At 44.8% G+C, this 19,177-nt stretch overlaps 1 protein-coding gene across 4 annotated transcripts in view; it reads right to left on the bottom strand.

Moving 5' to 3' along the window:
• TMOD2 (tropomodulin 2) overlaps positions 1-17,200 on the bottom strand; it is a 42,080-nt gene extending 24,880 nt beyond the window's left edge. The window contains exons 1-3 of one of the 4 annotated variants that reach the window (XM_019730637.3): positions 17,061-17,200; positions 4,792-4,989; positions 2,996-3,152 (exon numbers count right to left, since the gene is read on the bottom strand). In XM_019730637.3, the coding sequence (XP_019586196.1) occupies positions 2,996-3,152; positions 4,792-4,917 (283 nt within the window). In that variant the 5' untranslated portion in view covers positions 4,918-4,989; positions 17,061-17,200. Of the gene's footprint in view, positions 1-2,995; positions 3,153-4,791; positions 4,990-10,039; positions 10,058-17,060 lie in introns of those variants that run through there. The other 3 variants (XM_019730636.3, XM_074327742.2, XM_019730639.3) reach the window with 3 other exon arrangements.
• Positions 17,201-19,177: the final 1,977 nt, after the last annotated feature.

Here is a 19,177-nt window from a genome sequence, read left to right as displayed (position 1 = left end):
AGACTCATCCCTCCATTGCTTCTCTTCTTTGTCACCTTGGGTAGAATAGGCAGCTGACTCCAGCTTCAGCCAATAGGGACCCAAGAGTTTTTTTAGGTCTCCTTGGCTAGCCTGGCTTTCCCCACTCCTATGGGAAAGGAAAGGGTCAAATCCAAAGTCAGTACTGCTCCCTTATGAAAACTCTCCAGAAGAAGTCTCTGGTTACTGGGGCTGCATACTTCCTGATAATTTACCAGGTCTTCAAATGGTGGATAAGGAAACCAGGGGCCAGGCAGAGCTGGATACCCCAAAGAGGCACCACTGCTTGTGGTCAGGCTGGGGTATCCTGGCCACAAGGTCGCTACCTTTGCCCATCATATAAGTTGCCACATTTCCCAGAAAGAAGGAAAATACAGTGGGAAACAAAAATGGGAGAATGGCCAGAAGATAGAAAGAAAAAAAAAAAAAAGACCAACGAATCAATAACATCTCAGACACTGGGGCTCATCCCAGACGTAATTTTCATAGTATCTGCAGCCTGAAGCATTTTCTTTCTGGCTCAGATGATCTTGGCTCTAGAGTCAAAACAGGATTTCTGAATCCCTAATTCCTGGTACTACTTAGGATTACTGTAAACACGAGGTGCTCAGGTGGCCCACAGCTATCAGTATTCAGGACAATTGCTGCTGCACGTCCATCTGAGAGGGTCCAACCAAACAAGAAGTCCTAAATGAATAAAGCTACAGTGGAGAGTTAATGTGGCCCAGGAACTAAGGGCCCAGGGCACGGGGCGTTCAGAGCTGGGGTTATGGGGCACCTCTCCTGAGGCCTTCACAATAGCTTCTCACTGCTTCTGGATCATCTGTTGGTCTTTCCTGGGGCCCTGCAGACTCCTCACCCCATCCCTCTGCTCTGTTTGGAAAACTTGCTCTCTGCTCATTTTGCTCAATCGTGTTGCCTCTCAACTTTCTCCTAAGCCTCAATGTGCAGCTGTATACCCCTTTTGTATCCCCATTTATTACTCAGACTGCTCCTGCACTCCTAATCCCCCAGGAACCATCTAGAAATTAATGTGGATTGAGACTCCTAATCCCCTAGGAACCATCTAGAGATTAACGTGGATTGAGAGGTACTTTACCATAGCCGCTCTTCAGATCTCTACTCTGAGAACAGAAGACAGCAGCTCTCCTCTTATTGTTCTGTTGCTACCCTAATACTGGATGTTAATTGGGATTTTAGTAAAGATTTGACATTATAATTTATTTTTTCTTTCAAATTAACCAATTATTTTGCCATAGAGTTTCCTATTTCTACAGTAATCCTTGGTTATTTGTCCACTTTGTCACTGTTCACCTTTACTTTCTTAGTAAAATGACATTATCAATGGTGCATGAGCCATTGAATGTGCATGGTTCAGGGGCGAGCCCGGATGCTCTGCAAGAATAGGGAGGGGCGCTCTGACTCATGCCAGTCAGGAGCCATGCTCCCCCTGGTCCCCACAGCCCTGGTGCAGAAGCTCAGGATGGCATTCGTTTGAACCCATATTTATCGAGTGCCTCCCCCTGTGTTGGTTTCTGGGCCAGGATACGAGAGAGACATCGGTCCATTGTGGAGATCTCAATCAATGTGGAAAACACACAAAGCGCAAAGTAAATAAACAAAAGGACAAACACTGTCACAGAGCTATGAAAGCAATGAATGAGTGTCAGGACAGAAAGAAGGCGTCCATTTTAGACAGAGAGGTCAGGGAAAGCTGGAGGCCCTGACATTTAAGCTGAGATTTAGAATGTGAAAAATGGGGACGTGGGTCAGAAGGAAGAGTCCACGAGAAGAGGACCCTGAGAGGGGAAAAGAACTCAGCAGGTTTGGGGAACTGAGAGACGATACTGGGGCTGAGGCTTAGTGAGGGAAGGAGAGAGGCAGTCAGGGAGGTGGGTGGGGCGAGCGAGCGCCCCTAGGCCTGTGAGGACCGCAGCAAGGATGGGGGCTGTAAGCAGGGACGTGACATGATCTGATTTGTGTTTCAAAAAGACTGCGGTTGCCATGAGTTGATCGACGATTCCGTTAGTAGCCATGGGCCCAAGTCACCGTCTATAGCTGAGGAACCTGGACAGGCGATGTAGTATCCACTTTTCCTCCAAAGGGGTTCAGGGTTGGGAGCTTAGGCGGAGGGTTTCTCTCCGTAGTTCTGAGCTCGCTCCTGGCATGGACTGAGACCAGAACTTGCTCCTCAGAGGCTTCCCAGGTCTGTCACAGTGTCTCTCACTAGACAAGCTGCTCGAGGGCAGGGCGGGTCTTACTCACTGTGGGCCCAGTACCTGGCCCAGGGCTCTGCACAGAGGAAGTGCTTGGTAAACCCTGGATAAATGAACGACTGCACTGGCCTCTAATGGTAGCATCTAACGGAACAGAGTCAATGCCTAGACACGGAGTAGACATCTGCAGCGGGCAAAGCACTTGGCTGAGAAACACACCAAGGCCTATGGGACCCTCTGTCAGGCACAACACTACTGCACACTTCCAAAAGTTTTTCTCTGAGAGAGAAGATGGTTTTTACAAAACTAATTTGAGTACCATCACACTCTAAGTATTCCTTTAATTAGCCCCCATATTCTACCATGATTCTTTTTTTACAATTGATAGGTTGTATTTTTTGGAGCAGTTTTAGGTTCACAGAGGAAAGTAAAGAGAGTTTCCACAGACCCCCTGGCCTCACGCTCACAACCTGCCCTTCTCACAACATCCCACAACAGAGTGGGCACGTTTATTACAATTGATAAACCTGTACTGGCATCATTATCACCCAAAGTCTATTGTTTACATTAAGGCTCCCTCTCGGTGGTAGACATTCTATGGATCTGGACGAATGTCTATACTGACATGTATCCATCAGCCATGCTTGTTTTTAATATCGAATCTGGTTCATGGGCTCACTTCCCACTTTCAGGTCTGTTCCCTAGCTTGGCCCTCCAATGAAAACACATAGGAAGACCTTTGTCCCAGGACATGTCCTTACCTTTCTTTTCTCCAGTGAAGGGCACAAAGTCTTCCCTGTCTTCCTGTTCCAAAGCCTCCTTTTCCAGGTACATGAGGAGGTGCTCGCGGTCAAATGGGCCAGTGGCTGCTTTCTGTGTCTGGTCTTTCTGTCGGAATCCAGCTGGCAGCAATGCGCTCTGAGAAAACAGAGGTGTGAGCAGGAAGGAAGGTGTCCACTGACTGAAACTTTGTTACCTGCCCTCTCCTGCTGTGTAGGAGGGAAGCATGGAGAAGAAGACCAGTGCAGAGAAGTGGGGATGTGGGTGTGAGCGAAGGGCAGGAGTCCCTGGCAAATCTGAGGCCCTACTTGCTCTAATATTCCATGCTGAGAGGAGGGCCCCCAAAGAGTGCAGGCAGAACAGAGATGGCTGGAGCTGCTTGGGTCTTCTGCAGCTGTCTTCTAGAATGCGATGGCAAAAGGCCAGCCACCCTTCACGGCCTCACAGACCCCACTTAAGTATGGTCAGGTCTACGTAAGGTGCTCCCAGGCAGGCATACGGAGATTCTAAGAAGGAGCCAATATGGCTACACTCTCATATTTCCAACCCCTCTCCTGGAGAAACATCCAAGTAGGTAAGTAAATATTATGGTAGATGTTGATATATGCTTGATTACGCTTAGAGATTCCTTCCTTAAGTTTAAAAAATAAAAAAGAGGTGGCCAGTTGGTTTAGTTGGTTAGAGCACAGTGCTCGGAACACCAAGATTGCCAGTTCAATCCCCACATGGGCCAGTGAGCTGCACCCTCCACAACTAGATTGAAAACAACGACTTGACTTGGAGCTGATGAGGCCTGGAAAAACACACTGTTCCCCAATATTCCCCAATACAAATTTTAAATAAATAAATAAATAAATAAATAAAGTAGGAAATGTAGGGCATGTTTGAGGAACTGAGTGACGTCCTTTTACCAAGATCAGGTGTAGGGAAAAAATAATTTAAAAAAAAAATAAATAAATAAAAACAGGATACTTGTATTGTTTAAAGTAAATACAATAGTCAAAGTATCTGGCACATCAGAATATCATATAAATAACTTTTAGTGACATAATTATTTACAGTAAAATCATTATTTTCTGATTCTAAGTTTAAGATAATACCAGCAGGGCTGAAGAAAATGCTTGCTAAATAAGCACTATAACAAGTTACTTAGCTTTTCACGAGATCATAAAAATATTAGAAGCTCCATTTAAACTTCCGTGATATTACGGTTACAGTTATTGTAATCTTCCTATTGTGAGATCACCAAAGATTTCAAGTTATTTACACCTTTTAAAGAAACGAGATACAGAAAAAGATTTGCCTTTGGGGTATTAGACCTGGTTTAAATACCATCTCTGACATCCCTAGTATGGGATCTTAGGTAAATTCTCTCAGTCTGTCCCCTCATTTATGAAATGGGGACAATACAATTTACCTCAGGAGCTTCTGTGCTCAGCAGAGTGTGTGACTCATAAAAGAAACTGGGTAAGAGTTGTTCCCTTTCCCTCTTTCTTTTCTTTTTCCCAAGGTTACACTAATCATTCCTTAACCAATGGAAACTATTTTTCTCCATTTATATTCAATTGGTTTTTGAGAAACATATTTGCCAAGTTATATTATAGATGTGGCTACTGAGGTTCTGAAGAAATGTGTAAAAGTGACCGAGCACCAATCAGAGGAGAACACAGAATTTGCATTTGGAGCTAAGGGATTTCTACACAATTGTTTGAGGATCACACCAGCCTTTTATCCCATGCTATCATTAACCACGCTGCTTCAGCTCCAGGTTACTAACCTCAGGATCTAGGTCATCAAGAACATTTTCCAAGTGTTTCAGTTCCTCTTCTGAGAGTTTGCCAAGAAGCTCATCTTCATCGATGTTCTTATATTTCTCCAACTCTTTTTGAAAAGGGAGTGCCATGGTTTCTTATACGCCTTTCTCATGGGCCATGAACATCTGAATGGGCCAGCCTCCTGGGACTTCAGAATACTACTAAGAAAGAAACACTGTTATCACCTTTCTGTAAACAGGACTTATTAACAATAAACAGAGCTCTGCTATCTCCCAATGGAGTCTCTCGACTGAAAAAATAATTCAACAAAAAGCCTGACCACTTACAAAGTGTTTTCATGTATATTATTTCACTTATTTAGATCTTTACGACAACCTGGAAAGGAAGCCTGGACAGATATTAATAACCCATTTTACAGAAGAAGATTCTGGGGTGAAAGTGGCTAAGTGCCTGGCTCGAGGCCCCAGAGCTGGGATGTGCCAGGCCTTCGATTCCCAGGGTGGTGAGTGCCTTCTACCATACTACTCTGCCTCCTCCAGCTTTCCACAGAAACAGTGAAGAACAATGCACTAATTGTAAGGCAGTTGTGAGAAGTGCACTTGTGTCTTTTCAGAGAGAGAGTGATGTGAAGAATACAAAATGGGGTTCATTCAGGAAAGAGAGTTTGGAACGTCCATGTGAGAAAGCATTGTCCAGTAACTCCCCTGCCATTAAATTACACAAGATTGTAAAATCCTGGCTGCATGATCGCTCTCTCCACTTTCCTTCTCTCTTTTCTGCTTTCTTCCTCTCCTATTCCCCTCCTGCTTCCATTCCCCTTTTGTTTCCTGAGCCATCCTCCCGAATTCTTTATACCCCTCGTCCATCCTCCTTTCAACCCCCTTTATATACCACCTCCCTCAAAATGAAATTTTTACTCAATCCCTTCTTTCTTGCAGTGGATTTTATGATCTTCCCTGGAAGATAACACTGCATTCAGGAAATAACAATGTACTTAACCGATTGTGTTTCTCCTTAGGAGTTATTAATATCAATCAGATTTTTCAAGGCAATTAATATTTGCTGTATACCCACTAATGTCCAGGAAGAGTTCTAGAAAACAGGAATACAAAGATAAACAAGATATGACCCTTCCACAAGGAGATCACAGTTCAGTGAGACATACAACTAGGATAATACCACTCGATAAGTGTTACAACAGAAATAATGTATAAAGGACATATGAAGAAACATATGAAGAAATAATCATTGGATAAAGGGAGAGGGTTTGAGGGGACACTGTGAAAAAGAGGTTCACTTTGAGATTTGAAGGAAGAGGTCATAGGTGGACAGGGGTGGAAGGGTCATTCTAAGGGAATAACATAAACAAATCCACAAAGAAAGTACATGATAAGTTGGTGAATGCTTGGTGTGGCTAGAGAAGAGGGCTGCAGGAAGGGGAGAGGAAAGACCTAAAGACAAGGAAGGGACATCTGTGAAGGGCCTTCCCGATACGCCTTGCCAAAGAACCGGGACTTTATTCAGTTAGGTGACAAGGAGACACTACAAATTTTTAAGTAGAGGAAGGGTCTGTGAAGCCCCGTTTTTAAAAAGGTAATTCAAACAGTAGGAATGAAGAATGGGTTGGTATGGAAAGAAGGTTCTCCTCTCCTTATTAATTCAATTGCTCAGGATATTCAAGTTTGTGGTTTTCTACCTAAGTATCTTTTCCATATGCAATACGACTCTCTTTCCCTTCTATCAGCCCACCTTCTTTTACGCTTCAATTGTCAAATTCCAGTAAAAACAAAACAAAACAAAACCCAGCCCAGTAATGTCAGAGAAACCAATTGGGTCATTTACACTTTATTCTGGTCCCAGCTACCACCAATTTATTGTGAGACTCTGACAAAGATCTCAGTCTGCCAGGCTTGTAGCCATCAAACGAACTGGGTGAACTGCCCTCTCTAATGGATTCTAAGATGCAGTTTCCCACATTTCATGTTCTGAAATTGAGACGTGTCTTACAATCGATGGTCCTACGATTACTGTTGATGAAGCAACCGTTAAGGTGCACTTGTCGTTGCCAACATACGCAGAAATATCAAATGCGCCAGCTTCAAAACCAGCAAAATAGGTGTCGGGGATTTGGAAAAGTCCCAGGGACTTTTAAAAGCAGTGGAACATTCTTTTAAAACCTGGTAGGGAGCGAGTGGGAGAAGTGGTGACAGTGCGTATAGCAATACTCCCAAAGGAAAGCTCAGATCAGGCCAGTTACATACAATTACAGAATGGGTTTAAGAGCCAACATCAATGACTTTTACTTCTTTTTCAATTTTTTTTTTTAAATTGATGGCATAGAGGAGATACTGTGTGGAAAAAAACAGACATTGTTTACTATGAGTCGAAAAGTGATTAAAAAAATTGGAATCTGAACATGAAGAAGTTTTAAGAACATTAACCAATTAATTCCACGTGCATTTTCCCTTTTAATGTTTGGACAGGGGTGATGTATTATTTTAAAAATCTGTGTATATTCATAGCAGATTTCATTTGTAATAGCCAAAAACTGTAAACAACTTGAATGATCATTAGTAGGTGGGTGGATAAACAAACTGTGGTATATCCATATGACGGAATCCACTCAGAAATAAAAAGGAATGAACTGCTGATACACAGAATGATATGGATGAACTTCGAAATAATTATACTGAATGAAAGAAGCCAAACCAAAAAGAATGTATATGGTGTAATTCCATTGATCTAAAATTCTAGAAAATGTAAACTGATCTATCTGCAAATCAGTAGTTGCTTATGGATCAAACAGCAATAGGGAGAAACAGAGGAAGGGATCACCAAGGGGCATGAGGAAACTTGGGGGTTTTGCATATGTTCACTGCCTTGACTGCAGTGATGGTTTCACAGGTGCATATATATGTCAATACTTATCAAACTGTACTCCTTAAATATGTGCAATTTATTGCATGTCAATTAAAAGACTTCAAAAAAATCTAAGTGGACAGCTCTTTCAATAAAGTAAAAGGTATGTATTTAAGAAGGCATGTGCCCTATTTTCACTTTTTTCTTAATGGTACATAAAATATTGGTGTGTTTTACAGTTGATGGTATCTTAGAGTTGGTAAGATTCTCTTTGCATTTCTATTCCAGGATTCTATCACTACACCCCAACTCCTCATCTTCCCCTCAAACAGACTTGCTCTCCTGACTTTCTAGGTCATACCATTGTTCTACCAGTTTCTTCTAAAACTCAGATTCCCCCCCTTCTGTCTGTGTCCAGCGGGTTAGCACTTGTAGACTCTCACTGCACAGTACTTTTCACACCATCCCTTCCTGTCACTCGCATTGTAGACCTTTGTTCTTCTGGGCCTGCACTACTCTAATTGCATCTTGACAGGTTTCTGCTCTTCCCGCTAAGCCGCCAGGGCACCACCATCAGCTCGTCTTTCCTCGCACGGCTAACAAGCCCCTTCCCTGGTGAAGGACTCACAATGGCCTCCTCTTGTTTATAGAATAAAATTCAGACAGTCTAGCATCCAAAGCTCCTGTAATTTGTCTTTGGTCCGCACTTCTTGTTTTCCGTCTTCATTACTTTCCTAGGGAGACCTCCCCTCAAATCCAGCCAAAATGGTTTATATGATGTGACAGGCAGAATAATGGTTTCCTAAAGATGCCAATATGCTAATCCTCAGAACCTGGGAATTGTTGCTTTTCATGGTAAAGGAACCGGGTGTGATTAAATCAAATATTTTAAAATAGGGAGGTTATTCTGGATTATGTAGGTGGGCCCAATCAATCACAAGGGCTACTAAAATAGGAAAGAGGTAAGCAGAAGAGTCAGAGAACAAGATGTGATCACAGAAGGAGCGGGTCAGAGTGATGCAATTGCTGGCTCTGAAGATGGAGGAAGGGGCCGAGAGCCAAGAAATGTGTGCAGGCTCTAGAAGCAGGAAAAGGCAAGTAAGTGGATTCTCCTCTAGGGACTTTAGAAAAGAATGCATTGATTTTAGCCTAATGAACCCTGTCTCAGACTTCTAACCTCCAGAACTGTAAGATAATAAATTTGTGTTGTTTGAAGCCACCAAATTTGTGACAGCAATAATAGGAAACTAATACATTCTGTTATCCACACACTTCCGTTTTCCAAGATAATTGCTCTGGCTAGCTTGTTTGCCCCTCCACTTCCACTCCCCACCCTGCTCTGTGCCCCAGGAAGATGATGTATTTACACTGCATCAGCGGGTTCCCTTGCTTTCTGGTTTTTGTTTGGCCAACAGGATGCACTAGCAGGAAACTGGAAGGCAGGGGGAGAGGCAAGGGAGGTTGTTCCAGAAGGCCCCAACTCCTTCCAGGTGGCCTCGTCTGTACAGCTGTCCTCCCCTTGCTGACTTCAGGCCTTGGGGTGGTGAAGGGTCCCTGTGTGACGAGGGCCAGATTTCTGCCTCGTTCGATTCCCTAAACCCTCCCTACATCTTTGTAAATAGCCTCTTTATTAAAATTCCCTCCAACTACTCAGTTCGAATGTGTCCTCTGTTTCTTGTTGGGACCTTTGCTGTTATAGTAAGATTACTTGGAATGCTCTTCTTCATTCTCACAGCTTATCCATGTGCTCTGCTTTTGAGACCTGGCTGAGAGTCTAGCTCGACAAAACCACAGACTCTCAGAGCTGACTGAGGCCTTAAAGATCATCCCATCCAGCAACATCGGTGGTTTCTCTCCTACTTCTCTGCTCACTCCTTCTTGGTCTCTTCTAGTGATTTCTCATCCTCCACCTCAGACACTGCAGGCTGCACGGTCGTGTCTTAGAAGCTCTTTTCTCACACGGCTACAGTCTCCCTGGGGGAACTCGTCGTCTCCAAAGTTTTAATTATTACCCACATTCCAAAGATCCCCAAAGCCGTATCTTTGTTCTCGACTTTGCTCCTGAGGGCTAGATCCGTATATTTCCAATTGTGAACCGACATCTCTACGTGGCTGCCTCCGGCACCTCAAATGTCAGAAGTACTCTGATCATCTTTCCTTCCAAACAGCTTCTCTTCCTCTAGAATGTCTAACTCAGCCATACATGACACCTTCACTTCTTTGTGTCTCCCCTCTACCCATCAGTCACCAAATCCTGTCCTTACCTAAACATGGTAAGAACACACCTATTTGACGCCACAGCACTGACTCACCCCCCTTACCCCTCTCAATCCATTCGACATACAAATGGCCAAAGCGCTCTTTTTAAACAGCTCTGCTCTAGTTACTTACAGATCTCCAGTGCCTCCTCATCGCCTTGAGGATGAAGTTAAAACTCACAGTCTGGCCTCTGTCATTCTCATCAGCCACAGCTCGCACTTCCCTCTCCATCTCCTCCTGGCTGCTGCCTCCTGGACCACTTCCAATTCCTGGATCAGGCCTTATGTTGTTCCCTCTGCTCAGAGCACGCTTACCCCCTCCTCTTCTGGCTCGCTGCTCTCCTACTCATCTTCCAGTCTCAATGTAAGCTTTAATTCCCCCGAGAGGCCTTGACTGGACCCCCAGACAAGGTCTGAGCCACTGCCCTTCCCCATGTCACACCCCTTGGGCAGAGCTCTCCTTGGCTTGATTACATCAGCTTGTTTTATCTTGGTCTCCTGTCTGATCTCTGTGAGGGTGGGGGCTGCATCAGTTTTAGTCACTGTTACAATCCTGGCTCTCAGCATAGATCTTGACACAGAGTAGGCATCCAACCAATATTGTGCAACAAATGTCAGATGAAGGAAATGAACTCAGAGAGGTGAAGTGACCCACAGGTCCAGTGCTCATTCCATTATATTCACTGCCTCTCCTCTCTGTTATGGAATTTTCTGAGGCCATCTAAACCCACAGAAGTTGCTCTGCTTCCAAATTTGAGTTGCCTATGAAATTTACTCTTCATCCCTTGCTCTATCATTATCTTTCCATGTCTGTTACATATATGGCTCTCTCTCCAACTACACCACAAACTCTCAGAGGACAGGGACGATGTCAAAATTCTTTAGATTCCTTCCCAAGCTCAGGTTTGTATATTTATTCAACAAATATCTACTGAAAGCCCACCTTTTCCAGACACTGCTGGGACAATAGCAGTAAACAAAACAGATGATATCCTGTGCCCCAGCTGTGCTTATGGTTTAGCAGTGAGTTTATTGTTATTGTTAAGTATTGACAATAACATGTTAATACTATGTAATAATAGTGCCAGTTAAAACAACTTGCAGTGTTTTAAACAATCTGTGCCAGTGTACAGGGTGGGCAGTTTCCCAAAGCTGGAGGAGAAAAAAAATGGTGCATCCTCCTGAAGCACAAGTTTGACTAAAAGATTTGTGGGAAAGCTAGCTATTATTTTTAAACAACAAATATAGATATACTATATAAAGAATGCAACGTTAACATAGCTTTTAGAATCAAGTCGCAGATTTCTGGCTCATGGCTGGCCTGCTTTAGCCCCACCCAGGCCCCACAAGGGTTCACATCTGTCCTCTCCTCCTGTTAGCAATGCCACAGTGGAAAGTTTTCAAAGCACTGCCGCAGCCTCACCTCCGGCAGAGTATCTGTCCCATGGCAAGCACTCAACATGTAACAAGATACAAAAGCGCACAGTAGAACGAAGCCAGGCTAACAAGCAGCTTCAGGAGTCCAAGTAGGCACACACACCAACTGGGTTAGGAAAGTGGAAAACAGGAGTTAGAATGTGAGCTGAAGGAAGGATGACATGGGCTCTCCAATAACTCTTCCTATTACCCAAAGATAGGAGCCCTGAGACGGAACCAAGGATGTGGCTTTCTTTGCTTTTCTTTCCACTACCTTCTTCGTGTAACTGTGGGATGAAAGAGGAAAAGGAGATACAACACAAAGTATCCAGCCTTTGGCCCTACTTACACACACACCAAAGCCCAAACAAGCCGCCCTATTTATTAAGTCCAATCCAAACCTGAGACTAATTTTTACAAGAGTAAACAAAAACTGCGTGTAAGAACCCAGTGAAAAGTTTTTTTAAATGGACAAAACAGAGCCACAAATTGCTTAGGATACATACCTGTCTAGGAAAGACACAAAGGACTGCTCACGGAAAGGACAGACACCACAATGGGGGGTGGGGAGGTAGGAGCACTTCACTGGAGAGGGAGGAGACTCGGGCTTCAACTTGACTAGTGATGATTTAATCCCAAGTGGGGTAGTCAGTAAGTGAGAAATTATTCTTTATCATATCTTCAATTTCATTATAATTTAAAATAATTAGTGAACCAACTTGCACAAGAGCCAAATCTACATTATCTAAAATGAATACATTAAAGCAAAATCAGCATATCAATATATCCTCCAATAAAACTTGAATTGATCTTATATATTTAATACACAAAGCTGTGTACAAAACATAGAGCCTGTATTTGGGAATCTAGTTATTTGAAGTTAGCATGGTCAAGTCTGTTTCTTTTTTTAAACTATCAAATGGCTCCTGCCATATTCTGGAAAACTCTTACAGGAGATGAAGGACAGAGAATGGGGTTGGATACGGGGGAATCTCGGGCAAAAAAAATGTGACAAGGCAACTGGAAGGTGCAAGCTGAAAGGGGAATGAGGAACATATTTTACCAGAATGATGCGTTTGTAGCTGAGACTCTTTGTTCCTAACTTGCCAATTTGTAACGCAAAAGTTGCCATACCTCAAATTGTGCCTGAAAACAGTCTTCTTTTAAAACAATGTGCCCGGGGGAGGGGGGGACTGGGGGGCCGGTTAGCTCAGTTGGTTAGAGCGCAGTGCTCTTAACAACAAGGTTGCCAGTTCGATCCCCGCATGGGCCAGTGAGCTGCGTCCTCCTCAACTAGATTGAAACGACTACTATGTGACTTGGAGCTGATGGGTCCCAGAGCAACACACTTAAATAAATAAAAGTTTAAAAAACAAAACACAACAACAACAAAAAAAAACAACACACAACGTGCCCACTAGTGACCACCCGCCTCCAGATTCAGAAGAGCACAGGATACTACTAATAGCATGAGCCCTGGAGTCAACCAGCTGTGGGTCTGATGCTTATAGATCCGTGTGCAAATGACCACCTGTCCAAGCCTCTGTTCCTTCTTCTGTAAAACAGGCAAAGGACACTACTTCTCTCAGAAGGTGGAGGTGATACTTAACATGATAACGTGCAGAGTAGGGGCAGTGCCTAGCACAGGCGAGCCTTCCGTCAAAGCCATTTCTCGTTTGTTCTTGCTCTGGGGATAATCTTCTATTTGAGGTATTTGTTCCCTCTGTTATCCTTGTCAGGATATGTTGAATATGGAGAGGCAGCATCCTATAAGAGCTGTGGGTCAGTGTTGCCGGGTGTAGCCAGCTGCCATGTGTAGGCTCGCCAAAGTAGGAGATAGGTTTCCACCTGGGCAGGAAGTAGCCAAGTGGCCAAAGTACGAGATAGGTTTCCACTTGGGCAGGAAGTAGCCAAGAAGCTTCCTGGCTGGGGCAGAATCTCTAGCATGGAAGTCTGACAGTCTGACCAAACTGCCACTGGGTTTCTAATTCTCTTGGCAGATTCTACTTCCTGCTGCTGCCTTGTCCCTCTGTCTGGCCCTATTCTGCTTTCCGAGGAGTCCCTGTTTCTTGACTTCTGTCTTACCTCCTTGCCTTCCACTTGTGTATCTGTGTCCTTTTAGTTTTTAACTGCCTATTGGTGCTAGCCATGTCCCCTCACCTTGGACTTTTCACTTCCTGACTGGTGCTATGGGTTCCCTTTTTGTCTTTTGATTCAGGTACCCTCCTGGCTCTGCCTCCTTATGTGGGCTTTGACCAGTCTATCTTGTCTCTTTCTTTGGCATCTGTATCCTAGCTGGGTTTTGACCAATGCTTTGTTATGACGTATGGGAACTATGTGCACCTTGATTCAGGACTGCTTACCAAGGTGACATGCAAACTATTTAGCAACTAGAATGGCATGGGCGCTACCCAATCAGAACGGTTGTCAGCTAGACACAGCAGGGATGGCTGTCGCTGCACACATTCGCTGAACAGTCGCCCAGCTCACTAGACTCTAGACCCCTCCAACCACTCTGATGAGAAGCCTGCTGGTTCTTTCTTAGGGTTGCTGCTTCAGATTTGCTTCTTAGTCCTCACGTCCAGCCTTGGCATAGCTGGCCTTGTGCCTGTTCTCATGAGCTCCTGTAGTCACAGTCCTATAGCTGACCTTTCTCACTACCTCACCTAGCTGTCACTAGGGGAATCCAGGAATACTGGTGACACACGTGACAGACGAGGTAGCCTTGATGCCAAAACAGGAGGACAAAACATAAAAGTATAAATACAGAGGGTGCCCCCCAAAAAATGTATATACATTTTAAGAAAGGAAAAAAACTGTATTAAAATTGTAATACTAAATATATGCCAATAATAAAAGATGAATACAAGTCATGTGTATACATTTTTTTGGCACTCCCAGTATACACATCCCAGGAATAGTAAAAATATCCTTGCAGCAAAAGGTTTTGTATAAAATTATGTATTGTATCTTAAGAATTATTTCTGTCTTCTTGGTCTGGAAATAGGAAGTATCTTCTGCATACGCCTCCTATGAACCTTTTTGAACCACTTACAGTCTACAAGGAAAACATCTGGTTGTATGTGATTTACAAATAAAGGGAATGAGAAGAAACCCTACCACTTCTGTTCTGTCAAAAAGCTGGATCTGTTCTTTCCCCAACACATCCCTAACTCCAAATAAAAAGAACTTACCTGGAACTGCCTTCTATATTGACACAGTTCTCGAATGTAGCGAGGAAAGGGGCAATGCTTTCAAGATGGTTCTTGGGTAGGGCTTGAATTTCTAAGGTTTGGAAATGATTAGTACTTTGAGGTTGGAGTTAGGGGATGGGATGTCTTAAGAAAATGATGGATAGCAGCCAAGATGAGCCAAAAAAGGGAACTTTCCCTGACCCCAGTTACACCTCCAATAGGATTATATGTTGGGAACTTGAAGCCACAGATTCCCTATGAGGTCCTCACAGATTCATGCAGTGAGCTGCCTGTCACGAACCACACACTCCTCGACAATGCTTTCTCTTTACGTATTTACTTTATTGACCTCCCCCAATTTTTTTAAAACAGCTCAAATCTACAAAAACCGGTTAAGGAATAGTATAATAAGCACGTGCATAGCACTCTCTTTGATTCACCAACTGTCGTCACTTGCTGTATTCCTGAGCTTGCTCCCCTACCCTTATACTTTTTCTCCTGAACCAGCTGAAAGTTGCAGATGTTATGACGCATTGCCTCTAATACTTACAAGAATAAGACAGTGTCACACATAACCACAGCACCACTACTGCACCGAAGAAAATTAAAAGTAATTCCATAATATTATCTGATATGCAGTCCATGTTCAAATTTCCCCAATTGCCTTCAAATTACCTTTAATGGCTACGAAGTTCACACATCCTGGTTGTTACACCACTTGAGTTGTTACACCTGGTTGTTACACACAACTGATTGTTATATCACTTAGTATTTTAATCTATGATATGCCCCCCCCTTCAGTCTTTCTGGCAAGTTATGACCATCTTATGGCATCCCAACAAGAGACTCACTCTAGGGGCTGGTAAGCTTGATCACTAGGCTAAAGTGATGACCTCCTCATTTCTCCATGGTAAGGACACATTTTCCCTAGATAATCTGTGGTGAGATACTCTGAAATAATGTGAAAATCCTGTTCTCTGACAACCTTTCACTCAAAGGTTTTGTACCCATGGATGAGTCTTTGCCTGAATCAGTTATATTAGATTCAGGTTTTGTGCTGGTTTTCTCATTCCTCCTATTGTGTAGTATTTATTATTCAAACAATGACTCATCAGTGCCCCTCCTCTCTTTCTTCAGTGTATATACTCTCTGGTTACTTCTTGCTGGGGCTTCTTCCCCACCTCAGTGTTGACCACATCTGACCACTCCACACAGCGATGGGGAGACATTTGCTTCTCTCTTACCTGCTGATCTCATCACTTCACCTTCAGCAAATTAAAAACAAAAAGCACAACATGTTGTTGCCTACCAATTTACAACAATCTACAAAAATTAAAACAGTGGTAATGCATACTTATTGGGTTAGACTGCAGAGGCTAGATAGAGGAAATCAGTTTTATTTTTTAAAAAATTAGATGGCCTAAGCCCTGCAAAATCTTTCCTCCTCACTAGGATAAAGCCACTTGTTCTGTCACAATCCGGCTTTTTATAATGGTGTTAAACAGAAACACCCTCATCTCTTCAGTTCCCTGATATGAGAATCTTCCAAGAATACAGGTTTAGAAATCATTTACCCAAACGTGCCATTTTACATGGAGAAAGAGACTCAGAGAGGTGAAGAAGAGACTTGCCCAGATTCCCTCAGCTCCTTAATGGTAGAACTAGAATAGGAACCTGGTTTTAAAAACACCTCCTCCTATGTTCTTTTCATTCCCTTCCCAAGTACCTCGTGATTCGGAGGTTTAATGGGCAAGATGAAGCCTTAGTATTCATTGCTAATTTGCATTTTGTCCGCATCACCTTCCCTCCTTTGAATACTTTAAGTAAAAATTCCCATTAGGAGTCTTTTATTAAATATTATTATTACGGCATTTTAAAATCAATCTTCATTTCTTCAGGTCAAGAGGGAAATGTTAGGAAGATTCAAAGGAACACATGCTACCACTACTTTAACCAGGAAAAATACAAGGGTCTCAAGGACCTGCATCACGCCGCTCTCTTAATGCTGCTTTCTTCCGGGCTGAAACGCGCAGCGGGTGACAGCTCCAAGGATCTTAGAAACAGACGCCAGCAGGAGTCCACCCCACCCCACCCTTCCCCGTCGCCCGCTTTAACGGTGCAGTGGGAAGCATTAGGCTCCAGGAGCTGGTCAAACGTTCACAGCAGAGGAGAAAGTGGGGAACAAAGCCCAGCGTGGAAAAACCCAGCCCCGCAGCCGGGGGAGGGCAGGAGACCGCGCCCTCACTGCAGCGGCCCGCGGGCTGCAGTGGCTGCGGAGCCGCAGTGCAGGGCGTGGGACCCACACCCCGCGGGCGCCTCCCGCCCGCGCCGCCCTCGCAGCGCTGTCCTCTGCGCAGCCCCGCGCACCCCGCCGGGCCGGGGAGGCAAGCGGCGGCTGGGCTCTCGAAGCCCGGCCGGCCCAGCGACCAACGCCGCGGAGCATCCTCCAGTGGCACCGAGAGCTTACCCACCCCCGCACTGCGGGCAGGGGCTGCGGACAGCGCCTGGCCCCGGCAGGTCCCCACCCACTCCTGGCGCGCTCACCCGTCGGTGCGCCCATCCCGGAGCCGGCGGTGCTGGCAGTCAGTCCGTCAGCCCCTGCCGTCAGTCCGTCAGCCCCAAGGTAGCGGGGCCACGAGCAGGGGTGGTGCCGTGGCCGGGTTAGCGCCGCGATCAACAGGCGGCTCCCGGCCGGCGGGCGCGGCGCTAGGGCGCGCGGCGGCAGCGGAGCAGGCTGGGAAGCGTAGTTCCGACGGCGCGCTGCGGCCGCACGGAGGTAGTCCCCCTGCCTAGTCCCCGCCGCCTGCTTCCATCACGCCCGCCCTCCCCTGCAGGTGTCCTCTCCCGGAATCTGCGTCCCGACCCGGTAACCGTTCTGCAGTCGAGGAGGACCACAGCCTTGGGGAAAAGCTGTGCAGTCTCTTTTGAGGAAGCGCAGGGCTACGGATAGACTGGGTGGCAAGGGCTCTTTAAGCTTGTGAGGAGCTGTTGGGCGAGTGAGCACCTTGCGTGGAAGTCTTGTCAAGACCCAGTTCATATACAGTCCAGGCTCAGATACAGGCCAGGCCTGCCCTCTGTTTCACGTGGGCCAATGACAGAAGCGTGGGAAGGACTAGCTAGGGTACATGCCTTGGGTAGGGAGGTAATGAAGGTGGGATTTAGTGAGCTGGTCTGAAGTTTTGGGGTGAGGGTGTTTGAGATCCCACACACGTAGTGGCTTCACTGGATGTGAGGCTGGGCAACTTACCCTTTCAGGGCCTTAGCATCCTCATCTGTAAAATAGGCTTAAAACATGAAGATGTGTTGTGAGGACCAAACGTATGTTACTAGGAGCACACGTGAAAGCGCCTGTGTCTGGCCCTTAGCACATACTCAATAAAGGTTCCTTCGTTGGGAGCTACAAGGGGGTTCCAGTGCACATTTCCCGCCTAGAAAGCCCTACAGATAATGCTAAGCTTGGGATAGCTGGGCCTCATTAAGGTGGGTAGATAAATGTTAAAACCGCCTGGGTTTGTTATTGTCAGCCATTTAGCGGGTTCACATCATCCCTGAACATGCACTGAGATGTCTTCTCTGCCAGGTTCTTGGGAGCTACAAAGATAGAGAAAATACTGTCTTGTCTCTGAATCATAGAAATGGGGTGGGGTGACATACGACAGAGACCGAAATTACTAAAATACGTGGCATAATGGAGTTACCTACCAGAAGCTTTTTCTAATTAGGTCTTTCCTATTTGAACCCTCGCTGTATACTTGCAGTGTAACTCTTACGGTAGCACTTACCTGGACAGTTTAAGGTATGTTGAGTTTTGTAAGTAGCTACTACGCAGTATTTCACATTATGGTGAAATTTGCATTGCAGAATTGTGGTGGATGGAAAATGAACTGAAGGGATGGATGCAACATCGATTGTTTGTGTAATCTGACTGAAATAGGCAAAGAAAGGGTGAATGGAGGTGAAACAGCATCATAATGTGACATGATCTGTGCAGCAATCATGTGGCCAAAAAAAGGTGCTGCAGAGGAAATTCCATGGTTGAAAAGAATAACACCACTTTGCATTTGTGGAAATACTTTCCTATTCATGTTCTCACTTGATTTTTGCAACAACATGTTAGTTGAAGAGTGTGGATTTTCTTGTCAGTGTTCTCAGAGGCACAGGGAGGTGATATGACTTATTCAAGGTCACCCAGCTGATCATTAAGCCTGTCTACTCTCCGTCCACTTTGGGCACTCTTGGCCTTTCCCAAAGAGGCACCCTTAGCACTGTCTTTCCTTGTACATTTCAAAATATGGCCATGCATTCCCCAGCACACGGGCTGAATCAGGAAGTGAATTCGCTAAGGCTCTTGGAACTAGCATGGTGAATGACGGCACACAGGAGCGACTGACTGAGAGACCAGTGTAGTTTCCATTGTCAGCTATGGTAATGAACCCTGGGCCTGCTCACCAGAATGACAAGTCTGAGCTGGAAAGAGTTAATGAGATGGAGGCATGACCAAACCAGCATAAATCACAGTCCCAAGTTTTCCTATACATTTGTTATTCCAAATGTCCTGTGTAACAGACATGGTATCTTTGACTTTTTTATATTGTGCAGTTAAATTGTCACAAGTTATAGCCTTCTGTTAAATATTTGGACTGCTTACAGATCAAGCTAGA

Source organism: Rhinolophus sinicus, chromosome 3 (assembly GCF_057876585.1).
Source record: "Rhinolophus sinicus isolate RSI-liver-muscle chromosome 3, RSI-T2T, whole genome shotgun sequence".
In the NCBI taxonomy this organism is placed as follows: Eukaryota; Metazoa; Chordata; class Mammalia; order Chiroptera; family Rhinolophidae; genus Rhinolophus; species Rhinolophus sinicus.
This window is presented reverse-complemented; position numbering and strand designations above follow the sequence as displayed.